This window comes from Convolutriloba macropyga, chromosome 14, assembly GCF_964194025.1.
Source record: "Convolutriloba macropyga chromosome 14, txConMacr16.3, whole genome shotgun sequence".
Lineage (NCBI taxonomy): Eukaryota > Metazoa > Xenacoelomorpha > Acoela > Convolutidae > Convolutriloba > Convolutriloba macropyga.
Window position 1 is genome coordinate 3,030,686 of NC_134481.1, and position 27,951 is coordinate 3,058,636.

The 27,951-nt window shown below is 33.0% G+C and overlaps 1 protein-coding gene across 7 annotated transcripts in view; it reads right to left on the minus strand.

The window, feature by feature from the left end:
- The window catches only part of LOC142353722 (uncharacterized), a 39,747-nt gene extending 12,556 nt beyond the window's left edge, over nucleotides 1–27,191 (minus strand). The window contains exons 1-5 of one of the 7 annotated variants that reach the window (XM_075406058.1): nucleotides 27,171–27,191; nucleotides 24,327–24,800; nucleotides 11,177–11,343; nucleotides 8,068–8,185; nucleotides 6,964–7,052 (exon numbers count right to left, since the gene is read on the minus strand). In XM_075406058.1, the coding sequence (XP_075262173.1) occupies nucleotides 6,964–7,052; nucleotides 8,068–8,185; nucleotides 11,177–11,308 (339 nt within the window). In that variant the 5' untranslated portion in view covers nucleotides 11,309–11,343; nucleotides 24,327–24,800; nucleotides 27,171–27,191. Of the gene's footprint in view, nucleotides 1–6,963; nucleotides 7,053–8,067; nucleotides 8,186–11,176; nucleotides 11,344–11,890; nucleotides 12,456–12,485; nucleotides 13,489–13,626; nucleotides 14,004–23,049; nucleotides 23,488–23,707; nucleotides 23,838–24,326; nucleotides 24,801–26,494; nucleotides 26,585–27,170 lie in introns of those variants that run through there. The other 6 variants (XM_075406057.1, XM_075406062.1, XM_075406060.1 and 3 more) reach the window with 6 other exon arrangements.
- Nucleotides 27,192–27,951: the final 760 nt, after the last annotated feature.

A 27,951-nucleotide genomic window follows, 5' to 3' on the forward strand; every position in this document is an offset into this window, starting at 1 on the left:
CTAAACGATAATTGGTTAAACACGTGCCTTCGTCTGACAATTTGCCTAAAATGTTCCCCACTGCACAACAAAGGTCATGATGGAAAGTGCGGTTTGCACAACTCAAATTATCATTAAGTGCTAATGCGATGAAAAGCAATACCGATTGCAACCCGAAGAAGAAAAGTTTTTCTCCCTGTAATATTGGATATTCGTTCATACAGCTTCACATAAGAAAAAAATTTGAATTACTGATCAACGATAAGTAGCATTACATTAAAACATAAGAAAAAATTGCTTTTCGAAAAAAAATTAGAAGAAGTCTTGACTTAAAATGAACAATACATTTCACAAATAGTCTTTATCGAATATTTTGAACAGACGAAAGAGTTAGACGGAAACTGCAGAATGAAGTTCTTTGATCAACTTCTTTTTTCGTTGCTATAAAATGTTTTAATAATAACACCATATGAATGAAAATTTTAAGTTCATATATTTGGTTAAAATTCGAATTATTGCATTGTCTTTAATCAATAAATTGATTGTCATTGGAAACATTGATGTGTTCACATTTACACGATTATTTGCGACTTCGACACTGGATTAAAAATGTTATCATCAACAAACAGTACAAAAAAATGTCTACTAGAATTTGAATGAACTCGCATCGAGTGAAAAAAAAATGAGAGAAACATTGAGTGACTTTGCCGAGAGAATGTGAATTTATTTTGAGGATAAGAACTACGAGTCTAATTGTGTGCAAAGGTTTATTTTATCTCAAGATACTTAATGAATATTATCATAATGGCCATGGGAATTGAAGTTAATGCACTTGGCTCCAAATAGACTGTATGGAAGAGAAAGGTAGCACATCAAACGAACAATCCAAATCTGTCTAGGAACGAAGAGATTAAAATGTCGCCAAAGCAAAGATGACCTTGCTAGAATGTTGTTAGTTAGTTGCCGTTGTCTTTTCAGGGAACCCCAACCCCCCAAACCCGCCACCACCCCCCAGCCGCCCGGTAGAATGTGAACAGGTGATACTGATATAGTTACAGCTTTACAACTGGATTTTCAACCTTACGGAATGTTACACCGTTCTGCATGTCAACTTCTTACAATACTATTTTTGAAAAAACAAACAATTATGTACAAAAACAAGCATCAAAATGAAACAAAAAACTGTTTTCTGGTGAACATTGTTCATTTTCACGAACAGTTCAGTAAGCAATGAGTGAAGAAGAGAAAAATGAATATTGAAAAATGTGAAAACTGAAATAAGTATAACAAACAAAAGCCAATTGGTCAATTTGACTTCAGGCAGAAAATGACAAGAGACGTTATTATTCTATTAAAATCATTATGTAGAATGTTTGTGATAAAGTATTGTGAGTAAGAATTTTTTATGAACAACAAGAGAAAGTGAAAACACAAAATTTTTGTTTGAGACAAGAACGGCCTGATACATAGGTGATAAGCCGCGACATAAAACAAAAACTGTCAAAATCTTGACAAACTTACCAAATAAATAAAAGTTTTCAAAAGGTTCTAGCTGTTGATGTTTTCAAAACCACACAAGCTACCATAAATCTACGAAACAATCTACTTTTAAAATCTAAAATATTTTTTTTCGGGTGTGGGCTGACAAAGTAAAGATACAAAACTAATCTTTGCACCATAATTTACAGTGGGGGTTGCAAGGGTTACCCAATGTGGTTTGCTTCTGCAAATGTCCTAGAAATCAGTCACAAGGGATACCATAAATAATATGCATTTACAATTTTCTAAGAATTTGTTCAAATTTCTGGTGTTATCATAATCATTCAATACGTGATGAGAAGGTTTTACATCAAATAATCTCACTCTAATAATAGTTATCTAGATTCACCAGTTTGAACCGAATACTGATTCTAGCTCCATTAATTGCGTATTCATTTAAATAAATTTTTTTGACTAGAATCAAATTTGCTCTTTTCATCGTGATCTGGTAAATTAAACCTATTTTCTAATAATTTTAACTAAGTTCAAAACTTTAGTTTGATCGATTTTCTAGCATCTAAGGAGCCTCTAAAATTTATTTTATGTTTGATTCCATGGACACCGTTTACAAAAAGCTCTGTTATGCTTTCTTTTAGACATCCACGGTAGCAATGGATAGATTCGCAAAAAATTTACTATTTTTATGAGCAATTTTATAAGATCAAATTGAAAACTTTCAATATTCAACAAAAAATCTTTGAAAATTCTTAACTGAATGCTATACTTGTAAGATCAAACAGCCGAGCAAAGGATTCTCTCGGCCTTCGAAAAAACTTTTTCCGGAAGTTCTTTGGTTTAAAAATGGCAGGTTATCTATTTTTTTCACAAATTTGTTTTGATATGATATTACCTTGCACGATGGTTTTACTCTCACTTCTATTAAGTGAAAGTCTTCCTTAAAAATATGGAAAGGAAATCTATACTGCTATCAAGGGTTGTTGTCCACTTCAATCTAATAAACTTCAATCTAATGATAAAAAACTGTTTTTTTTTCTGTTCCAAAGGAGAGAACTTTCAGGAACACTTTGATAGTATTAATGACTTATAGTGTGAAACTGTAGCTCTCGACGGAGCAAAAATAATTGAATAGAAATAATTGAAAAATAATACATCACATGTTTTTCGCTCCAATTTTTTTTGCCAATTTTTGTACATTCTCTTAAGGCAATAAGATGATCAACAACATCCCCTACGACCAGCATGACAAAACTAATTACAATTCTCTCTTAACGAATATAAAAGCTAAAAGAACACAAAATTACTTTCAGTGATGGTTTTTTTCAGAACCCCAAGCCATTTTCTGATAAATTATTTCCCACAACAAAAAAGCACAAATTTTGTTGTAAATTTTGTTGTTCTGCTTCTGATATTATTCACGCTCTGGGCCAAATTTTACCCCACTCGCATTATATTCTGTGGTACTTGGAAAATCATCAATCTTCTAATTTCCATTATCTTTTCTGTTCCCCAACCCCCCCCCCCCCCCCCACAACCCTCTCGAGTCGTTCCAGTTCCCAAATCACAATACTCTTTTCATCTCCTATCCGCCTCTCAACAATTTCAAGTGCATCAAAATTTAAGCCGTTACCCTCACAACTGATGAAGTAATTTCTTTCCATCAAAATAGGGAAAACTTGAGTGTGTAAAAACGGCTGAAAATTGCAAATGTGTGTGCGCGTGTGTATGTGTGTGTGTGTGTGTGAGAGAGAGAGAGAGTGTGTGAGAGAGTGTGTGTAAGCGTGTTTGTATACATGTGTTTGTGTGTGTGTGTGTGTGTGTGTGTGTGTGTGTGTGTGAGAGAGAGAGAGTGTGTGAGAGAGTGTGTGTAAGCGTGTTTGTATACATGTGTTTGTGTGTGTGTGTGTGTGTGTGTGTGTGTGTGTGTGTGTGTGTGTGTGTGTGTGTGTGTGTGTGTGTGGGTGTTAGGGGTGGGTTGGGGTGGGGTGAGGGGGGGGGGGGTCATGTTTATGTCAAGGGTGCCCCAAGCAGTGGATTGTGTAATTAGGTGTCTCTCAAGTTCTCTTTCCCTCTTTCTATTCTAATTTCTCCTCCATTCTTTTGTGTGTTTCTGGGAGAAAGGGAGGGAATAAGACTAATCTCGACCACTTTCAAAAGGCGCTTTTTCTTGCTTTGATAAGCAATTGAAATTGGGCAACAAAAGAATTGATCACCGCATTTTAAGATGGAATTTTGAAATTAGTTTTGATTGGATGGTTTATCGCTGATTAACCTATGATTGGTTCTCACTTTTTGATTAGATTGAAGTTGACGGTAACTCTTGATAGCTTTATAGATTTCTCGTTCACATTTTTAATGGAGATTTTCACAAGACACAATTGCGAGTGAAAACTTCGTGGAAGATTATTATGGAGCATTACGGACGAGACTCAAATTCTTTCCCGAAAGACGTTAAAAAATTCTCATTATTCTGTGCATTATGTCTTTAGTTGACAAAGTTTGCAAAATTTTTTTTTTCAGTTTGAAAGATGTGTCCATCAATGAGCGGTTTGACAACTCTTGAAGTTTCGTTCTTTCACGAATCACCCAATGAGTAGGAAGCTCAAAAATATTTTTAATATCTTCGAAGTCATAATTGGCTTTGAGGATGAAATAATAAAACCCGAGAAACGGATTTGTTTTTGGATTATTGCTTCTTGCCGCTGAAATATGACACTGTATTTGGATTAAACCAAAAAATTTTAGTTTTTTTTATATTAGAGTAACTTTTTCCTGGTTATGTTGATACTATGTCAACACCATTATAATGAAAGTAAAGATTGGGACCCTTGTGAGTTGCGACCCCAATCTCTTAATTGTCTGCAATCCTGTGCTCTCTTCTGAGCCAACTAGTCCACATTGCGGGAGTGTTACTATGCTCTCTTATAAGGAGGAACTTATTTACTAGAGTGTATATCCTAACAGTTTAACACCTAAAAGTTCTCGTAATTTAATATCTTTAATACAAAGATCTTTGAAAAATGAGCAAAATTTATCGGAAAGTATTTAAAATAATGTAACAGGAAATTTTTTTGCACAGACATGCAGCATTATCTAAGAAGAAGGGAAAAAATGCGGGATTTATTTTCCAATACCGAACACTTGATTATCCTATGCCACAGAATGAAACCTTAGAACGTCGCGGCATTTTGAACTTAAGTTGCTAAGCTATTAAGATGAAAAGCAAGTGTGTGAAAAACATTAAGAAAATGGTAATATCGATATAAAACTTCATTTTTTTAAATAACAGTTTTTATTCGATTTCTCTATTATGGGCGTGAGCGTAGTGTTGATGCCAATTTTCTAAAGGATGAAGTTTGCACTGATTATCAACTTTCTTTTCTGCAACGATGTTTTCTCATGGATTACTAAGCAACTGTTGATAACTTCTGTTATAAACTTATTATTGCTTTCTCATTGATTTATACCAAAAAATTACCTTTCTGTCAAATAAATAGATGAAGTCTGAAATTCCAAACCAAATTTTAGATAACTTAACAATGTTTTTTTCTCATTTTTTGCGTTAACTTTATTTTAACGTCTTTATCGCATTCTGACCCATTGTCTGCTTTACTATATGTCTAATTTTTTTTGTTTCTGGCTAACCAGGCGCCATAATTCATTGAAATCCCATTACTATAGAACTCGTATCATTTCAACATTCTCGGGGGAGATTAATGACAGTTTCCAAATCAACAAATGTAGGAAAAATCGATCACCCTGATAGCTCAGAAACAAAAAAGTGCAAAAGTTTAACAGTTTCATCCGATTGTTCATTTAGATTCTGTTTTTCTAGAACAAGAGACCGCTTGATCAACTTAATAGTTCTTCGTATTATGCTCGCAGCTTTAAAATATTTACTATAAACGAAATTACTTGTAAATCTAGCTTACATGGTTCTTTTCAATATTTAGTTCAGCAGTTGAAAATTCGATTAACTAACTGATTAAATGCTATGTTTTGATTATTATGTTCGCAATTAAATGCCAATCAATGGGCGAAATAATTTAAAATTTCAATCAAATCATAAATTATTCAAAACAAAACAGCAGTAAGAAAGCCCAATTATTTTAAATTTTACATTTTTTTCCAAAAAGCGTGATTTGATATATTTTCATATCAGTGATTCATTTATCTTATTTTGCATAACCTTGTTTCCAATTTTGTAACTTCGAAGTTCTCTAAATTTTCTGATTTTTGTTTAAGAAATGGTCGATAAAAGAGCAGCATAATTTCAAACAGTTGTTAGAGGACATAAAAGTCAATACACGAAGATATCGATATATTCCCTAAGATATCTCAAATTCACTATCCTTAGAACGAATGTTTAGCACGTTACCCCTTTAATAAAAGGTCCTAGTAAACTTTTACTGATGTTTGTCTGATGTTCTTGCTGCTTTTTATTTTTTAATGCTAAAATCGTATCCAGAGACCATAATTGGTCACAAATTCAGAATTGTTTAGCTTCCCGCTTCAAAAAAATATATGCTTTCTTTAAACGATAGCACGATTCTGTATCTTTTTGCGCTGATAACAGTTTTTATACCTACTAAGAGGTGAAACTAGCCGTTAAGTATATTTTTTTAATCAATATTAGTCACATTTCGACAACAGGTTAGTGATCTTTTTTGTAATGGTTCTTTCTTTTCCCCTCCAGTAGGAAATAACCGCTCATGATTTATATTTCGATACCTTTCGAATTGCTAGTCTCGCTTCTAACGAGACACTCAGAACAATCTGAACGCAAAGACAATCTTAAATTTGCTGTTTGTACCTTTAAACCATGATTATTGTTATGTACAAATCTTAGTCATAAAATGTTGGGTTGTTAATTATCATCAAGCGAACGAAATATAACAAAATATGCGGGAAAAAAGTTATTATGGATTTTGAAGTTTGTATCCGATGGAAACTAATTCCGAGCAACTTGGCATTTTTTCGACACCAATACCTCCAATGTCGATGAACAAGTAGGGTTGCTGTTAGACTCAATTTGCAACTATCATAACTTTTCACCTCCCGGGTCACCATCGTACAACTTAATTTGATTTCTTACTAGGTCAAATATGATTCTTAGTACTCATACTAAGTCATATGATTTTCATGATTTCTTAGTAGTCATACAAAGAAGATATATAATGTCTTTGGTTTCACACTAAGATCGTACTATGAAATCAATCATGGAAAACATGAAATCATGTATGATCCTTGTATCCAAACAAAGAAACCTCAGCCCGGGACATCTCAGTTACCCCACACCAAGCTTTTCTTCACCTCAAAATCCTTTTTCCCCCCAAACTTTTCGTATACCCTATTTGTTTGTCAATTGTACTTATTATGTAAAGAATTTAATTCGGGGTGATATTATAGAGGGGTGACCTGGAACGTCTGAATAAATTGGGGAAAATCTTTTAGGGTTTTAATAATAAATATAAAAGGTGAACAAACCTTCTTCATGCCCCACAGCATGGCGACAGAGGCGAAGGCTGTGGTCAGAGCGAAGAGGAGAGAGATTATGATCGCACACCTGGCGTACTCTAAACAAACACAAACATCACAAATAAACAAGTGTAAACAACAGTGACAAATACATTGTTCATTTCCTTCTCTCCGATCTGGTGAACATCTTTTTATCGATCTTTGGCTTTAAAAAATAGTAGAGACAATTATAGCCTGAACGAAAACTCGAGATTTTAACATAGAGATCTAAACTCAAAATATTGTTAAAGGTTCTTACTTGTTAGCAGATCTCTTTCCCGATGCTGGACTTTTTTTCAATTTTTGAACTAAGATCTTAGTTCAAAACTTGAAAAAAAGTCCAGCGTCGACGAACAAAATTATAGTTTAAGGGTATAGGCAAGGTATAAACAAGAAAGAAAACATCGTACAATTTGCGTCTCGAAAGTTAACAATAGGAAAAGGGGGAAGGAGGAGTCATTTCGAGCCAGCGCCTACAAAATAAAGTGAATCATTTGAACCATTTTACCTCTTTGATTGCACAAAACGGATCTTGTAAAAAGGCTCTTACAAGGTGCGATATGACGTCAAAGGAACCATTGTGCTAATTGGTTTATATTATTAAACGATAGATCAAAGTAGATTATACTATGATAAAACATTATACTTGGTATTATACTTTTACAATGCCTTTTTTCTAAAAATTCCGCAAATTAGCGTAGTACTAATAAATATTCTTTGGAACTGGCTCGTAACGGTTGCGGAAAACACCCCCCACTTCATTTTAGATAGGAAATAAACCACCACGGAAATAAACCCCCACTGAAATAAACCCCCTCTTTACTATTAAAGAGCTTTACTATTTACTAATATTACTCTGAAATTGACTTTTCCGTACTTTAACTCCAAAATAAGGTCAAGTTGAAGGTGAAGTCGTGCCACTCTAGTTTTTGGTTGTTTGAGAGCAGATAATAGAAGCAGCAATCAGATAAACATATTCTTAATCATATTATAACATCTCAGCATTCAATAAAAAAGAAGTTGACACTGCGGATCTGTTGCGGCTCGTAATGGTTAAGATGTGGTTCTACTCACTGATGATGCTCTGGATCTCTTCGTCGTCGTTTGTGTCCAGTCGGAAGCTCTCCAGCATCTCGTCCTCGTCCAGAGTCAGATTGTGGGATAGTGTCACGCAAGTGATCAGGGAAAAAATCTATTAACAAAAAGGAAAACCTTTAAAATGATGGAAAAATAAAGAAACTCTTTTGCAACACTGTTTATGTTACGAGTCGAGATGTCATATCTTGTCCAGGTATGAAATATTGACTTTTAGAAATTTGCAAAATTTCTGATTTTTTTTGGGAACCTTATTCTCTCCCTCCCAGCTTAGCGAGAATAGAGTTTGAAATGAGCGTAAATATACCATATTGATACGAGAGTAACTCAAAATCAACTATAGTTTGAAAAAATTGACAATAGCACCTAAAATTGGAAGAAAAACGATCAGAATTACTACTCAGAGGTAATAAATTTTCGTAATTCATATATAAGCTCTTTAAACAAGTTTTCAACAGCCTTTCAAAAAAAGTCGAGAGAAATTATGTACAATTCTGATGAGAAATAAGTGATTAGAAAATTCTAATTTTATATGGCAATAATTAATAAGAAAAAAATGTTTTCGTTTAAAACAATCCAGCAACCATTTAATTATTAAATTCGAGAAGAGAATCCCAAAAATACCCAAAAAAACAACAAACCTGAATTTTTAACTGCCAGAAGCTAAAAATAAAAAATGGTTGCTAAGGTGAAAATGATTTGGATCGCCCAGGTTTTCATTAAATGATCAGGTTTTAAATTTCGCCTATTCAAATTTAAATGTTCTTTGACGGCAAAAACTTAAAAGACAACTAAGATACACTTTTTAAATCAGGAAAAATGTAGTTGAAAAAAATGCATGTTGACTTTCGCGGGAAAATGTCAACAAATTTTCTGTATAGCTGTAAATCAGGAAAAAAATAAAATCGTAACAAAATTTTTATAGTTTTTTTAGATTGAAAATTTAGCCCAGATGGCAGTTTTCTTATATAAAATTAAGACGCAAAAATTTTCACAAAAAACGCAGAGTGTTGTCAACAATCCAGTCTAGCTAAAACAACAAATAACAATCTGATAGACCCACGGAATAAACAAAGAATAACAGATCACCAAAAATTGACACTCGTTTGACTATTACAGGTCCTTAAGGTATCATTCACATTGAAATGAACAGATTTTGAACCTTTTGTAAATAAAAATATCGTAACCATGTTAACCGATAGCTATCGTAATGATTTACGGGCCTAAAATGGATAAAATTTATGTGGAAGCGACATAAAATTGTAATGATTTTTTGTTGAAATTAGTAGAATTTGATTGCCTATTATGCAATGCAATGTGATATATGTCGAGGTAGCTGCAAGTAAAATACAATTACCGAGAAACCAGTACAGTGTATCAAAAGTCAGTACTTCACGTCAACCGTCTGTTTTAACATATTTTCAAAATTAATCCATTTGAGCAAAACCTATTCCACTTATTGAAAAAAATTTTTGAGCGGACATCAAAAAAAATGAGGTCAACGCACAAAAAAATTGAACCTAGCAAAATACTTGGCTCCTTTTTTTGATTTTTCGAAACAAATATCTTTGCTTCGAGTGATTATCAGTTTTGCTTGTAACAAATCAGATTAGAATTTAAGATAAACTATGGTATCAAAAAGCTACGTACAGCCGAATTTTTGCGCTTTAAGCATTAATTTTGATCAAAACGTTTGACTCTCGTTAAAGCATGAAAAAAGGCGTGAAACTTTTAAGTTTTAAGTGCGCTTTTAATGTCATTTTCTCCGCTTACACTGAAAAGAAGGTTAAACGTTTTGTTAATTTACTACTTGCCGCGTTGTTGCGACTGGAAATGTCCATTTTTGATACTCAGAAACAAGAGTAATTCACCTTAAAAATAAGATAGTAGTATCAAAAAAGTTCACAGCATGCTTAAAAACTACAGCAGAAATGTGAAGGCTCAGGACATCTCTAGCGAAGGAATTGTTCGAGTTGTTCGGAGAAATCAAATAAAATTTCTTGGCAACATTTTGAGTTTACACAAGTAATCACTTATCTCGTGGGGTACAAAAAATCAGAAGAGTGAACCCTGTTTGTTACATAGACGATCAAACAAGCTAAGGGGCCTAGTTTGCTTGGAATCCTTGAATAGCTTTTCCACAAACTTATTTTTCATCAAGATGATGCTTCTGTGCATCATAAAGCAAATATTGTCATGAAAATTTTCAAAAAAAGGAGCGGGAGGTACTGGAATGGTTGTCAAATGATCCCATCTTGAATCCAATTGAAAATTAATGGGCAATTGTCAAGCAGGAGTGACGCAAACTGAGAGTTCTTTATGAAAAATTGGAAAAAAGTTGTCAAAAACTTAACTCAGATGTCCTTAAAAATGTGTCTGAAAAGTTCATATAGTGTCTGCCATATAGTACGAAAACTAAAAGCGTTACTTCTTGTTACTAGAGAGAATTTATTTGAACTCAAAACGTTGTATCATTCGACATTTGCGCCGATTTTTTTAAAATTATCATGGTGTTGCGCCGCTTTTTGGTACTATGGTGTATCTGGGTCTCTCAATTTGTTCCTCGTTTAGCATGCTTTGATTCCTCGATTTATATGTCTATTCATTGTATAGCAGAGTTCTTGAGAATTTGGAAATAAATTGTATTTATATGTTCTGGGGACTGAGAAGAGCTGAGGATCTAATTAATAATTATCTAAAATCAAGAATTATTTGATGAATTATAATATAAATTGATCTGATTGCCAATTTTGACAAAAATTTGTTATGTTGAATCTGAAAACTTAAATTTCAATCATATTAATCCACAAATATCTGCTCTTTTTATTTTATGGAAAACTGCGATGAAGAAGTCTTCATTTTCTCAAGAAAAGCGGAGAAGGTCTGTTTTGCCTTATTTAATTAATAGCTTGTGTTGCTTGAGATAACGATCCGCTTTTCACGTGAAAAAAATTGCTCCATTTTTTTTGTTCTTTGCTTGAGAGCAATTATATTTCTTTTTATAGTATTCTAGTTCAACCACATTGAACATTGTTAAACTGTATTTTCTATAATTTTTTCGTTCGAAGACTAAAAAAAAGTGGCTTACGAGAATAGATATTCCGATGATGACAACTCCGTCTCTGGTTTTGCAGCAACAGCACTTGGAGGGTGGAGCAGCTGAAACCATCCGCCCACCTCCACCTCCACCTCCACTTATTCCACCACCTCCACTCGACATTTCACTCTTGTCCTCTCTTCGTCTCAAACTCCGATCTTAAAAAGTTGAACCAGTTTTTCAAATCGCTTCACTCTCTTTATCAAGATATGTTAATTTTGAGATAAACAAAATTGGTTAAATGTTTTTTTTAGGATATTTTTTAATGAGCGTTTGAAGTATCTGTTTCATGTATTAATAAAAATAACTTACATGTAAAGCGGGCAGCTTTAAATTTCAGCTCAAAATATTCTTTGACTAAAATGGCAAATTGCTTTGTTTTAACCAAATTGTCGAAACTAAACAATCGTTTGTTTTTTTTTAATATCAAAACGCTGTTTATTCAAATATGATATCTTTAATGTTAGCCGCATTTGTTGCTCATGAAAATCTAAGAATTTTGAAAGCTGTCAAAAAATGTGAAAATAGGTTAAATTATTTACAAAAAAGGGGTCACTGATCGCTACGCTTCAATTATTACGTTGTTTGTTTTGACCCAGCGGTTCAATTCGCCCAAATGACTCCAAAATTACCATAAAATCAGCAATAAATTTCAACTTCAGTCTCGAAGTCTAATTCCAATTAATACATTTCTTGCAAACTTACAAACAAGCCGTAAAGGGTATAGAGAAATAAAGCTGGGAATAGTTTCGAACAAAATCAATTTGGTGTCAATTTTGACAGGGATAATCAAAGAAACAAACAATATATGTCTGCCCGAATGCAATAAATTTGACGGGTTTATTTCTACAAAATTCCTCAAAATAAAATCAATTTTCTAAACCACATTTTAGCAAAAGTTTAAGCCAAAAACCAATGTAAATATTCCTCAAATCCTAAAATCTATACTCTCGTGAATATGAAATTGATTCGTAAAGTTTTAGTTAGTTTGATCAGTTTGAAATTGAAATATGTAATCTAAATTGTGTATTTGTGGTTTTGAACTTTAAACAAAAGGCAATAATCATAACTTTAAAAGCAATCTTAGCTCTATGAAGAGACAAAGAACATTTTCCGCTTGATAAGATCTTAGCTTTTAATACCGGGAAAATTTACCGTTACAGTTTTTAGGGGGAATAGAGGTCCCTAAAAATGAATGCTGAATGAAATTTGAAATGACTGGCTGTTAGTGAACAAATTTTCCATCTAATTTCCTTTCCTCAGAAAGTTAATGATGGTCACAAAACTGACAAGAACTTACCATAAAAGATGCTGCTTCAGTTTTATACACTTTAGCTTCTCTTCAAACGCAGTTTATACTGTTGCGTGTATGCAGAAAGCTATAAAATTAGGTTTCACGGAGGAATTTTAATGGAAAAGAGGAAAAAAATAGAGGAAAAATGGGAAAAATTGGGAACAAAATGAAGATTTTTGGGATCAGATGTACAAATAATGGAAAAGAAAGCAGGTCGTGTTATGTTAGTTATGGCCCCTGTGAAACCATAGCCCAAAAATATCCATTAAAAATTTTCTGGGTCCAAAAATTGAAGGAAAAGTTGGTGTGGTGCGAGGGTAGGGGGTGGGGGCGGCTGTATTTGATGAGCAAACAGACAAACACGAGGGTATTTAGTCACGCGGGGCGAGCACAGCGGTGGGTAAAATGGTTGCCCAAATATTTGCGAGGTATGGGTCGGGTATTGGTTGTGTGAGAAGTTAGGGAGGGGGGGGGGGTTGGAATTATAGAGGTAAGAGGGAAAGGAAACGGGGTGAATTTTTGAAGAGGAAAAGATTTGATGAAGGAAATAAGTTGTTCACTTTCAGTCCTTCGAGGGTAATATTGCTATGTATGTACCCATGTGTGTGGGTGGGTGTATGGGCTAATATGTAATGAGGGGTGCAGATGTGTAGGGAGCGGGGGGTTGTAAGTGGTCGGTTGGTTGGGTTAAAACGGGCTAACTAAGCAAAACTAGCCCGCCGCCCTGTTCAATAAAGGTGTATGAATATATATCTATCTATGTATGTATGTATATGTGTATGTATGTGTGTGTGGTGGTACGTGTATAGCATAAAAGATGACCACTAACTGATATTTCGATGGATGGGTAGATAGTCGGACAAGACACTAATAAAAAAACGGGGGAAAAGAAAGAAAATTAATGGAAAAATGTGGAAAAGAGTGAACAAATAAATCTGTTTTCCGCTGTTCTCTTTCTCTCTTTCGCTCTTATAGCCTCTTCTGCTCTTTTCAACTCAAAGACAAGAAAATATGAGTGCAATTTAAAACATCATACCCGCTTTTGTTTGTGGTATTTCCCGTGCTAAAATGTTTCTAATTAGCACCGAAAATTTGCTAAAATATGAAATATTATCCCTTATTATTTTGCAGTCTATAATCTTTGTACCTCGCGGGGGAAAACAGCTACTGCATTAGATTAAAGACGTGCTATTAATTGGAGTGCGTTTTTGTGGTGTATTGATGTTTATGTTTTCCCTCTTGTTTTTGTTTACTTTTTGAAGCTAATTTGGAGAGCTTTTAACTGACAATTTTCAAAGCAGACCGAAATGGATTGAAGTAGTGAACAATGTGTAAGATGTAAGAGCTCCTCAAATTTAAAAGGAAAAGTAAAAATTTCGTACAAATGAAACCAAATTTTTGTTCACAGTTCTGTTTGATTTTTGGTGCGTGCGATATAAAAGTAATTGAGAAGAAGACGTATTGAATACTTTATTGAAAACTGTTGTTTATTACTGTTAATTAATTTCCAAAAAATGTTTTTCTTCCAAAAGATAAAAATTTTGTAGAAAAATAACAGAGCAAGAAGACAACCGCCAGAAATGAAACGTTCAAAGTCATATGCATTTTAGTTTTTATTTTGAGCCAAACTAGCAGGCCAGCAAAAACATTGCAAAATCAATTAAAATAATAGATGGTTTAAAAAAACTATAGGCTTCTATTTCGCAAAAACTCGGTCTCGAACTCATGCCTTCGCTTTACAACCATAGGTATTACGGCTTACGCCACTGATGCTTTTTGCTTGCGTCCATTACCCTAGCAGCAATTTTTTGTCCCACTACGTTTTTGGCTCTGCTATGTTGCATGATCAAAGAACGTAAAGACTTTTTCAGATAACGCGCCTCTACATGAAGCCTAAGCGCGTCTCAAAACGCTTGCACTACGTTAGGTTGCGTGTTTAAGGAGAGCTAAAACGTAAGAAGATGAGGAGTTAAACATGGTGACATTGCATTTGAGATACAATTAATATATTGACTAGCAAGCCCGCAAAAGCATCACAAAATCATATCCGAGCAGGTTAAAAAAAATAAAGGATTTTTTCGTGGCAACTCGGGCTCGAACCCAAGCCCCTCGTTTAACAGCCACAGCTCTTGCTTCTTAGGCTACCGACGCGTATTTTTGGCGTCCATTACCTTATTTAACAGCAAAATTTTGTTAAGCGACAATTTTGGCTTTGCTGTAATTAAGGTGCGCTATGTTAAACGAGCGCAATGAATTAGCATAAATTGAGCTTCGACAACCAAAACTTCTACAACAAAAGACAACCAAATCCCAAAATTATTTCAGAGTACATTATAGATCCTTTTCCTCCCCTACTTAGGCTTGAACCCATGTCCGTCGCTTGACAGCTATAGCTCTATTCCATTGCTACATAAGCGAAATTTCTATCAATGTCTTTTTTGTTTCGCGTGTTTGTGCTAAGCCGTATGCTAATGCAGAGCAGGCTCCTAGGCATGATTGTGTGGGATGCATTCTTAAGGATCGCTAAAACATGTGAACATAGGAGCGCTGCTAAACATTTCGTTCAAGTGCGACTAAGACGAAAAATATTGGTCGATGGCTTTTTGTCTAACTTGTTTTTGCTGAGCCGTATGCTTAATGAGCAAAAAAAAAACATTTACCGATCAGGCACCTAAGCATGGTCGTGTAGGCGGCATGTTTAAGGATCGTTAAAACATGTGAAGATAGGAGCGTCGTTAACCACTGCGTTCAAGTGCGACTTACAATTAAGATATTAGATAAAGAAGAATCAATAAGAAGGGAATTAAAGAAGGTAGCAAGAAGGAAACACAGTAGTGGATGAAAAACAAGATTCACCATTTTTGAGACCAAAAACAGAGGCCATTTTTTACACCGGGTCGGTCTCGAACCCATGCCCCTCGCTTCACACACACAGGTGTAATCCCTTGCACTACCGACGCCTGTTACTGTTGTCTATCCGTAGTGGCTACATACGAATATTGGTCGATGGCTTTTTGTCTCAATTGTTTTTGCTCAGCCGTATGCTTGATGAGCAAAAAAAACCTTTACAGATCAGGCACTTAAGCATGGTCGTGTAGGCTGCATGTTTAAGGATCGCCAGAAACACGTGATTGTGTTGTGTGTGCATGTGTTTGGGTGTGTGTTTGTGTGTATGTGCGTGCGCGTGTGTGTGTCTTGACATATTTTGCCCGCAAAGCTAAGAGTGGTGGCTTTAGAAAGCTTGTCAAATGGACATTATTCTGATAGAATTTTTTTTGTTTTTCTTTAAACCAAAAATTCCGGTGTTCAGTTTTTCAAGGAATGAGAAAAGAAAATTTGTTCATTTTTAAATGTCTTCTTGATGAAAAAAAAACTAATTTAACTGATTTATGATGGAAAAGATATAATTCAAACTGTCAAAGTAACCACAATGACATAAAAATAACATAAAGATTATTAAATTATTCGGTACGAGTTTTCAGTAAATTTTGGGCTAACTCTGCACTGACATTGCAAAAATTACTTGAGAGTAAAAATTTGCTGCTTTTGGTGAAAGATTGAGTCTCTTTTGCAAATCTTCCAAAAACAAACAATTCTGAACAAAAAATATTTTCTGCTATTCTTCAGTTTGGTTATTTTCTGTGTCATAGATTAATTTTTTTAATATTACTGAAACTGAAAAATAGGGCTTGTACATTTGCAGGTTATCCGATGAAGCGGTTCCTTGGAAAAAACAAACTTGTGAAATTATTCTTTCAGTGGTTCAAAATTAATTAGACAATTATTTTCTCAACCATATCCTCTATTCCCGCCGAATGTTCCTAATGGCTAATTATTCTTTTTCATAGCTTCTCCAAAATATTGCGACAGCTTCTCAGAGTTCGTTTCAAAAATTTCTTGCCGCAATTTTTTCAGTGAGCAGTTGACTACTTCTCAATTTCATTTCACAAGAAAAAACCAAATATTTATCAGTAGTATTTATTCAACTCTGCGGTCTTTTGTGTTTCAAGAACTCACCGTGTGCTCAATTTTGTGAAGAAATGAGCTGATGTCTACAAGCAAGAGGAATCCAAACTTACTGTGTGAAACCTTGATTTTTTTAATCGAATGGATTAGCTTAGAATTTTTTTGATCTTGTTGAACACAAATTCAGAAGTGAAAAACTGTTGGGAACCTGTTGCATTAGGATTTGAAGTATGCTCAATTTCTTAATTTTAGCAAAAAATTTTGTAGCAAGTAAGTAGAGGCCGATTTTCACAGCATAAATCAACAAAACCTAATTAAACTTAAAAACGAGAATAAATATTACTCTTTTTCTATAGAAAAAAATGAAATTTTAGTCTACAGGCTCCACCAGGTAATAATTAACGCTTTGGGTTACCTATTTTTTCCTTTTCTTCATTACATTGCAAAAACCACATTTTCTCCAGTATATACTCTCGAATCGTCAATGTTTAATGCTTGTATTTTGAGCACATGCTTTGAGATAAGGACGTAAGTGAGGGCGAAAATGTCCGACAAATTCAAATTTTTGTATATAGGTTGCAAGTTTTCTCGTTTTACAGTGCAACAATACTAGCGAATAGCGTAATTGATTCTATTCTCTTGATCTCATCGCCGACTCTATTCTAGTTCTTGGATTTTGAGGGGAATAGGCTCAATTTTTCTCAGTGCTATTACCACTACCATTCACTGCCGAGATTAGTGACGAGGATTGGCAAGCTGGTCCATGACTTTCGCATTGTCGCTGATTTTGTGCAGAAAAAAGTAATTTTTTTTGAAAAATTTTAAACTGTGAACAAGAAGTCTTAGTTTGGTTTGCCTTTTCGGTTTATAAAATTTATCAGCAGTAGATAAAATAAAAATTGCAGCATTTTTTGTCTTTTTAGCCTAAAAATATTTTCAGCAGTGAAAAAAATTGTGATCTGTTAATTTTTTCAAAGATTGATGTGCCAGAGAAAGATGCGTTTTCCCGTCGTTTGAGGGATGCTCTCTTCAATTTGCTCATTTTCTGCATCATAGTCTATATTCCTTTTTCATTCGGGAAATTTCGGGCAGCAAATTTTTCAGTGAGTAGTTGACTACTTCTCTAAAACTTTTCAAAAGAGAAAACCAAGTTAAAAACTGAAGTTAAAAACTGTTGGGAATCTGTGCATTAAGATTTCAAGTGTGCTCAGTTTCAAAATTATAGCGGAAAATGTCAGTGCAAGTAATAAGAAGCCAATTTTTACAGCATCTTTGAATGTAATTAGAAACCGATCTTCACAGCATTAGGATTTTAAGCGTGCCCAACTTCTTAATTTTAGCAAAAATTTTTTGCAAGTAATTAGAAGCCAATTTTCACAGCATAAAACAACAAAACTTACTTATCTTTAAAACAAGGAGATGAAATTATTTTTTTTCCTACAAAAATTTGAAATTTTACTTTACAGACTCCACCAGTTATTAATTAGGGATTCACGTTACAAAAAATTTTTTTCTTTTAATCACTACATTGCAGATTGCAAATACCACAATAGCTCGTGCATTTATGCTCAGTTCGTCACTGTTTTACGCATGTTTTTTGGGCACATTTTTCAGGAAAAGGACGTATGTGAGCGCAAAAAGGTCCAGCAACTTCAAATTGTGGTATATAGGTCGCAAATTTTCTCACTTTACCGACCACGAAAACAAAAAACCAAGCGTAACTGATTCTACTTCTTTGATATCACCGCCCACTCTAATCTAGTTGTTTGATTTTGAGGGATTAGTCGCCAATTGTCGCAGTGCTGTTGTCACTAGAACTCATTGACGAGTTTAGTGACGAGGAATGGCAAATTGGTCTGTGATTTTCGCATTGTGGCCATTTTTATGTAAATTTGCTTAAGTACGGAAAACCAAAAAATTTATTATTGTCGAAAAATTTTAAACTGTGAGTAAGAATTCTGGTTTCGGTTTGTCTTATTAGCAAATGAAATTCTCCAGCAGTATCTGGAAAAAAAATTATGTTCTGTTATTTTTCTCAAAGAATGATGTACCAGAGAGGGATGCTTTCTCCCGTCCATTGAGTGATGCTCTCCTCAATTTGGTCATTTTCTGCATCATATTCTAAATTCTTTTAATAATACTAAATTTGAATGATAGGGCTTGTACATTTGCGCGTTATGTGATGAAATGGTTCCTTGAAAAAGAAAACCAGCTTGTGAAACTATTTTTTAGTGATTCAAAATTAACTGAACAATTTTTTCTCTAAGCCATATCCATTATTCACGCGGAAACTTCTTAATCGCTAAATATTCTTTTTCATAATTTCTCCCTGTTTTTGCGGCAAATTCTCAGAGTTCATTCGAAGAATTTCCGGTAGCAATTTTTTCAGTGAGTAGTTGACTAATTCTCAGTTTGTTTTTGCATAAGAAAAAAATAGTTTTCAGTACTTTTCATTCAAATCTTCGGATGTTTGCGTTTCATGAACTCACTGTGTGCTCATTTTGTGAAGGATTGGGCTGATGTATACAAACAAGAGCAACCAAAACTTTTTGTGAGAAAGCCTAAACCCCAATCCCGATTATTTAATCAACTGCATTAGTTTTGAAATTTGATGATCTTGCTGAAAACAAATTCAGAATTTAAGAACTGTTGCGAATCTGTGTATTAAGATTTCAAGTGTACTCAGTTTGATAGTTATATCGGAAAATTTCAGTGCAAGTAATAAGAAGCCGAATTTTACAGCATCTTTGAAAATAATTATCGATTTTTACAGCATTAGGATTTTAAATGTCCCCAGCTTCTTAATTTTAGCTTTCAAAATTTTTTTGAAAGTAATTGGAAGCCAATTTATACAGCATAAAACAACAAAACTTACTTATATTTAAAACTGTGAGATTTTTTTTCCTACAAAAATATGAAACTTTAGTCTACAGTCTCCACCAGGTGTTAATTAATTCTTTGGGTTACTAAATAATGTTTGTCCTTTTAATTCTTACCCTGCAAAAAACCACATTTGCTCGAAATTATATGCAAGGTTAGTCACTGTTTTACGCCATTAATTTGAGCACATGTTTCAAGATAAGGACGTAAGTGAGCGCCAAAAGCTCCGGCAGCCTCAAATTTCGGTAAAAAGGTAGCAAGTGTTCTCAATTTACAGTGCACAAATACTAGCGACAAGCGTAATTGATTCGAATCCTTTGATCTCACCGCCGACTCTTATCTATTCCTTCGATTTTGAGCGCCAATTATTGCAGTGCTATTGGCGCTAGAATTCACTGCCGAGTTTACTGATGAGGAATGTCAATTTGGTCCGCGACTTTCGCATTGTCGCCGATTTTGTGCAAATTTGCTTAAATACGGAAAACCAACGAAATGATTATTTTCGAAAAAAAGCCTAAACTGTGAACAAGAAGTCTTAGTTCGGTGTGTCTTTTTAGCGTTTAAAATTTCCCAGCATTAAAAGTTTAAAAAGAAATTGCGTTCTGTAAATTTTCTCAAATAATGATGTACCAGAAAGGGTTGCTTTTGCCCGTCTTCAAACTAATACTAAAAACTAATCTCTTAATGCGAGCTGAGAAGGCTCTAATAGAGTGAGTCAAAATGCTCAGTGAAAATTGATGTCAATACTAGCATAAAAAGTACAATCAAAATGCAGAAAATCAAAAAAATTCCTCATTTTTTAAATTTGAAAAACTTGATTGTCAATTTTTTTAAATGAGTACATTCTTATTCAAGAAAAAAAAATTATGGGAGACACAGGACCCAACTAACTGACTACATAAATATAATGAAAAGTTTTGAATTTCATTCGACAAACACGTGAATGCAATGCTCATGAATGCAAGTACCAATAAGATGCTAGAAATTTGAAGTGTTTCATCTGATTTCAAAGCAACCTTCAAAAAAAGGAAAAAGTAGCTCATTTTAGCTATTTAAAATACAATAAGTATGCTTCATAGTATTGCTAAGTGACTTTTTATTGCAAAATACGTTCATACTTTGAACAAAACTGGACCAATTTCAAAGTTAAGTCGAATACGGTTGCATTCTGTAATATCATATTTCAAACGAAATCAGTCAATCTCTTCGGTTTTTTGTTATATATGTATAGATATAAAGTTCCTAGTTAACAATTCAACATTATCAACCAAAAAAATTAATAAAACACGTTTCCAGAGAAATTTCTTTGGGTTCATTTTTTATTTCGATATTAATGATGCATCACCTTTATGTTTTAAGTAAACACTTTAGAATTTTGTTAACTTTGAAATTGAGATACTTTAAGATTTTGTTACACAGTGACCTTTTCTGTATTAAACCAGTTTTGATTTGTTTCCTCAACAGCACAGCCTCCCGGTTTTTTTCAACAAGCTGCAGCAGCAGTTAAATAAAACTGAACGAATTAAAAAAGTGGTCGTTGTTACTTTCTTCTTCTTTATGGGAATACCTGAAAATAGTTGACGTAGTGCTAAAAAATATAAAGCTTCAAACAATTAGCGTAAAATTGTGGAACCAGTTGATAATGTATTATGTAATTCAATTTAATCATGGCCTAAAAATTGAAGATTTTCATTTTCTCGCTTTGTAACAACTGTTTAAAGAACTCAAGCACATATTCACTCGAATCTGTTCATCTTCAAAAGGGGTCACGGAAATGATACTGATTGATAATGAAATGTAAGGAAACTGTACCCTCCCAGTTATGATGATATCATAGTTGAAAACTACTGCATCAGAAAAAACAGTTCAAAACTATTAGAACTCTCACCAACGATAGTAATTTATTGTAAAATATTATATAAAAAGAAAAGCTCGACATTCTTGTAATTATGGGACTTTGCAAATTATGGGTATTCAGAGACATTGAACAAACAAATAATACTTTTCCAATTGTGCGGTTGTGATTAAGAGATCTAATGGGATGATTTGTCGAGCGTTTAGCTAACTCGAGTGATTAGGAACAAGAAACAATTGTTTTTGGTCACTGTTGAAATGGCAGTTCTTGAGGTACAAAAATGGCATAAACTGCATTCATACAAAATATTGCAGACAAACAACTTTTTTTCAGGCCCGTGAAAAAGTACTGACCATTCTCTCCACTGAATTCAAGAATTGCATAAAATTTTGCAATGACTTAAAACAAGAATTCAAAAATTGCCTAAAATTATGCAATGACTTAAAACAAGAAATCAAGAATTGCCTAAAATTATGCAATGACTTAAAACAAGAATTCAAAAAATGCATAAAAATATGCAATGACTTAAAACAAGAATTCAAAAAATGCATAAAAATATGCAATGACTTAAAACAAGGAGGGGATGTATCATTAGTATCGAAACAAAACACAAAGCCACAGAAAGTTTTCTGGACACTTTTCATAACGATTTTTTGGTCGATAAAGGCGAATTATGAAATGGGAACTTTTAACCTCCCCTAAGTGCGGCAAAACCAAGATGGTGGAAACCATGTTTAGTTTTAATCCATTTACATATATATATATATATATATATATATATATATATATACATATATGTATATATATATATATATATATATATATATATATATATATATATATAATATATATATATATATATATATATATATATTATATATATATATATATATATATATAATATATATATATATATAACGTTCCTAGTTCACATTTCGCCATTATAAACCAAAAAATCGATAAAACACGTTTCCAGAAAACTTTTTTTGGGTTCATGTTTTGTTTCGATATTAATGATAAAACCCCTCCATGTTTTAAGTAAACAATCTAGAATTTTGTTAATTTGAATATTGGGAATTATTTTTTTTACACATTGACCTTTTCTGTTTTAAAACAATTTTGTTTTGTTTCCTCAACTGCACAGCCTCCCGGATTTTTTTCAACAAGCTGCAGTTAAATAAAACTGAACGAATTAAAAAAGTGGTCGTTGTAACTTTCTTCTGTTTTATGGGAATACCCGAAAACAGTTGATGTAGTAATGAAAAATATAAAGCGTCAAATAATTACCAATTGCAACTCAATACTTTTTTTCTGTTGAGGCAGTTCATATGAAAACTGTCCTTTGCACCAATATTTTAATATCGTTTAGAAAACTCGGTTGCAACATCAAAAAATTTCAAGCAGTTCATAAAAATACAAAAATCAAAACAAGTGTTTTAAGAGCTCTTTCCCAAGCTAGGCACAATTATTCCTGATTATCTTAGCCATACTACAATCAAATATCTAAGAACGGTTAAAAAAAACTTCATTACTTTTCTGAAGATAAAAACAGGTGAAATTTTTTTCAAGATTGTTATAAACTATCTTGGAAGCGATAAAGTAATCTAGATAAAACAAAAGTGAAGCTATTGAAACAATATTTACCATTCAACTACAGAAATATATTGAGAAGTTTTTGAAAGTGTACCACTGAGTACTTTCTGCTTCTATCGTTCCAAAATTGAAGGTGTGTGATGATATTTAAAAGTTTTAAAAAAAATACAATTATTTGTAAAAAAAACATTAGATGGATTTAAAAAGTCAGAGACAATTTATTTTATTTTGATACCGGCACTATAGAGAATTATTTTGTTAAGAATAAAATTTTACCTGAAAATTTTCCTAGAACGGGATCAGAAACTGAAAGGTAATCTGAAGCAATTTATCATTTGAGATTAGACATTTTTGAAGACATATGGCAACAATAAATAATATGGCAATAAAAGAGAATATATGAAAGAACTCAAAAGCTATTAACTTTTCGTAATTTGGTGATACTTTCGATTAACGTTCCTCAAATGTCGACAACTTTGGCTATAAATAAGTAAATGTGATACTGAATGAAAATTTGTATCGCTTCAAAGAGTTCTAGCAGTGTGTTTAGGTTAGATTTGAGACTTGAAACAAGATTTGATATTAAATATGATCACAAACTAAATTCCCGTTTGAATAATAGTTTTGGCTATCTTAAACTGCTCCCGGATTATATTTGCAAAACTATTTCGATAAGTAGAAAGTGCAGTTGGAGTTAATTTCTTATTTGTAAATTTGATATTTTACAATATTATTTGTAAATTTATATGATTCCAAATAACTAACAAAAAATATGATTGCAAGTTGGCAGCAGAATCAAATTAAATTGATGTCTATATGAATTATGAAAGATATTATATTTCGTTATGAGTATGTTTAACCTATTCGTTTATATATTGATTTATCTTGTTCAAGAAAAGTATTGTAGTTTTTTTTAAATTGATATTATACTTACCAAAATAACTTTTTGGAAGCAAATATGCGGTCTATTTTATGCAATTAATATTTGTAGCCGCAATTTCTATCCGTTATTATTGGACTTCTAAGATCAATTTATTAACTTTTTAGCTGTGCACTTTTTACGGGTTTTCCTTTTTAGCGGTAAATTTTATTCTCAATGGGTTGTCGTGTAATTGGGTAAAATTTGCCCTTTACCAAAATAGTATATCAGTATTTATTTGTCTGTCAAATGTGGAAGAAATTTAACATGAATTTTGGGAATACTTTGGAATTAAACAGAATTAGCAGGATAGATTCTTTACTATCTCATAACCTATAAGTTATAACCAATAAGTTATAAGTTAACCCTGTGGTTATGAGTGTGAAGCTGGTTTTGATAAAACTAACACACCAGGGCTGTTTATCTTTCGGGAGAACAATTGCAGCGCATGAGCGGATAAATTCTAAAACCCAAACTAATATTACCCGAGAATACAACCCACCCGCGTTTAATCAACGCTAAAAATGGAATTCATTATTCCATAAAATTGTTTCACTTTTTGGTGAAATTACAAACATATAACTCTAATTTAAGGGTAGTAATTTAGAAGAGGTTATTGAAAAATAGAACTTACATTTTCCATAGAAAACGCTCCTTGTGAAATGAATTATTCAAGTTTGAGTGAAAGAATTCGTAATTGGATAAACATTCAGCTATTTTATAACAAAATAAATAATTTAAACTTGGGAAACAAAGCTTGTTGGAAAAGCACAATTTTAACAAAAAGAAACCAATCGAATTATTTTTACAAGAATAAGTTTTTATATTTCGTATTAACAATAGTTTCAATTTTACAGGGAGGGAATTTTAAATTGAAACCGTCAAAAATGCATTAAGCATCAATTTATGCTAAATAGTGTAACATAAAAATAAGAACGCACAATTATTACGCTAGACAATTTGCGCTTAAAATTTGCAATTCCTTGTTTTTTATGGTAAAGTGGGAAAAAGGGAATAGAATAACGTCGTTAGTATGGTTGATTTAGCACCAGAAGGTTTTTTAAACACAATTGAGGGGCGGGAAAATTAGAATTACTCAACAATTAAACTAATTGACACTTTCGCTCCAATAAATTTGAAAAGAAAAGAATCCCAATTTGACGGAACGTTAAAAACTGCGGCGTTTTGTGGAAAAAAATCTACAATGCGTATAATAGATTGCGTTTTTTTTGTAAAATAAAAGGATAAATTCGCGACGTATCATTTTTACGTCGATTGACAAAATAAAAAAGGCGAGCACATATTTCACGCCGTAAATAAAATGCATCCGTTACAATCTAAACACGTGAAAACACTTCACAAAGTGGAAACAAATAAAGTAAGAAATGTTGAAAAAATTCAATTCAATTCCATTTAATTTATGTTTTCACACCTTTCTCAACTTGGGAAAAGCTGAACGCCTACCCCTTCTCCTAATGGCAATTAAAACTGTATGCTTAAGATAAGATATGCCCGTAAAAGCATTTATTTCTTCATCTGAGAGGAAAAAACGGTGGTGCACAGTTTAAAAATTCACTATTTCTTAAGTATGCACTTAAATATACGCGTTTTGCTCTTAATTTATACCATTTTATCTCATTTTTTTCCGGTTTTTAAACCGTTTTTGCTGCAGTTTTAAGCAGTGAAGGGAAATAATATAGTTATAAGGTTATATATACGTAATAACTAAACTGTAATGGTAACCGTGTCTATGCACGCTCTAGTGGAAAAAAGGGGAAAAGTTCTGAGGCGACAAGTTGACAAAAATGTGACATCAAAAGGAGAGATTTTTAACTACACCCAAAAGTATAATAAAGAAGAAAGCTTTTAAGGCGAAAAATTCCAAGCTGTCAAAAGTTAAGTCAATAAAAATGTTTTAGAAATGATGTCGGCAAAATCCCTTCAACGAATTCATTAAAAAATTGCGATTAGAAAATTTTTTAAAAATAGAAAATAGATTTTTTTCAATGTAATATTGGTATGATTGTTGAGTTTTATGGCTGAGTAGCTTGCGTGTTTTGAGTGTTTTGAAAAGCAATCGATCTAAGCTTTCAATTTTTAATGACACTTATAGAACAATAATTATCAGAGCGTAAGAAGGATGAGGAAAACAAGCCAGGATAGACGGCGGTAAAAAGAAAACACAGAAAAAAAAACAGGGAAAATGGTGGAAATGAAGATGAGTTAAAAAGTGTACGTAAGAGAGGGAGACCAACGCAGGTGCAAAAGAATGTCCAATCAACGCTAAGCAATCAATGATAAGTAATTCCCAAAGATCAACAACAAAACAACATCATCAACAGCCGCCCACTCAATGTCAAATTACTCTCTCTCCCTCTCCTGTACCCACAAACCATATCGAACACCCCCCCCCCACACACACACACACACACACACAAACACACACAAACACACATCCAAATTTACTACTTTTTTACTACAACATTAAACCTAGGTATTTTTTAAAAATCTAATATCACCCACCTTGTTGTGTTTCAATGCTCGTATCTTTCCATAATCCTCCCCCTACCCCCCCCCCCCCAAAAAAAAAGAGGAGAAAAGTACTAGTCCTAAATTTATTACTCCTAATTTTTTAAATTTTAACCCCTTTTTAGCGTTTTTCATCACCTCCGAGCTCCCTCCCCCTCTAAAAAATGAAGAGAAAATGGTTGAAAAATTAAGCATTTAATCTGTCAACATAAATCAAACCGATTTATGCATTTTTTTATGAACAAAATGAAAGTACGATGTAAAAATGTGTACCTTTCTGCAGGGGATCGATAGAATCCGTTTTGTTTTTAGGTTTAATAAAAATGTCACACATTTGTGTAATAAAGCAGATTGAACAATATTGCTTCCATTTAGTTTATTGCACTGCGACTAGAGTGGTTCGTTACTATACATTAGAAAAGGTGTGCCTACTAGAATGGGAGGGGGTAGCTTTCGGGCTTTTTAATTTGCTAAATTGAAGATTGTTCACACGCGTTTTTCAAGACAAATTTATACGTATATACGCACTTCATACGCGCATAACCACACTGGGCAATTTTAGACAATTACACGAAAGGTCAATTAGACAAACGAAAAAATACGGGCAAGAAAAAAATGAAATTATGTAAAATTTTATTTGAACTATAAAAGGAGAAAACATAAATCGGTACTCAAACAAATTAAGCAAAATTACAGTTGAACAGCAAAAAGTAAAAAAAACAATGAATTATACGGTTCTTATTTGAAATTATTTGTTTCATATTGAATATATGCCTAACATTTTACCATTTTTTGGTCAAATTTTGTAAAATTTTGACAATTTAGCCAATTCTTCTTATTGAATCGTCGCTAAAAACTTACAGTGTATTATTCAAAGCAGAACTGAAGGGAGGCGAAAAGATTAAAGAAGATTAAAATGGTGCGAAAAGGCCGTGAATAAAAAATGAACAAAAGATTGAATGGAAAGAAAAGAGGGAATACTAGAGTGATGGGAAAGGGTCTGGTTGTTTACCAGGAAATTAGAAAAGAAAACAACAAAACAAATCCAGCGCAAATTTTACAAAGTAGTAAAACAAAGATTTAAGTCCTGGAAATCCTGTAAGGAGAGATAGAGTCAGATTTTGGATAAATTAACATGTCAAATAAAATTTCATTTGATTGCAATATTGTTTGATTTTCGATCGATTAATCGTTGTTGATTAAAAATTGTTCGATAGGAATTCAGAAATAGAAAATAGAAATTTTGTAGTTTTTGCAACGGTGAATTATGTTTATGAGCAAATATTCATATCAATGGAAATTTGTAGATGGATCTTTGAAGTAATAATAAAAAGAATTTAAACTGTGTGCCATAAAAATGGAGAAATAAACGCATTAAGGATTTCCTCAACAGCAATCAATCAAAAGAGAGAATCTGGTTGTAAACAAACAAACAAACAAACAAACAAACAAATCTATCGCCAATTTGACTAGGAGGCCAAAGTCATCAATAACAATAAGCGAATAGATAATAAGTTTTTAGAGTTAAGTCAATATTATGCGTGTTCTAGTCAGGTCTAAAGCTGCAAGCTTTACATTTGCAGAACAATTTTCTGAAAGAAAAAAACAACAAAGCAACAAGTTTTTATTTCTGTTTGGCAATTTTCATGTAATTAGTTGAACATAATTAACTTGTAGCAATTTATTAATAAACCTAAACCAGATTGATCATTGCATGAAACTTAAGAACT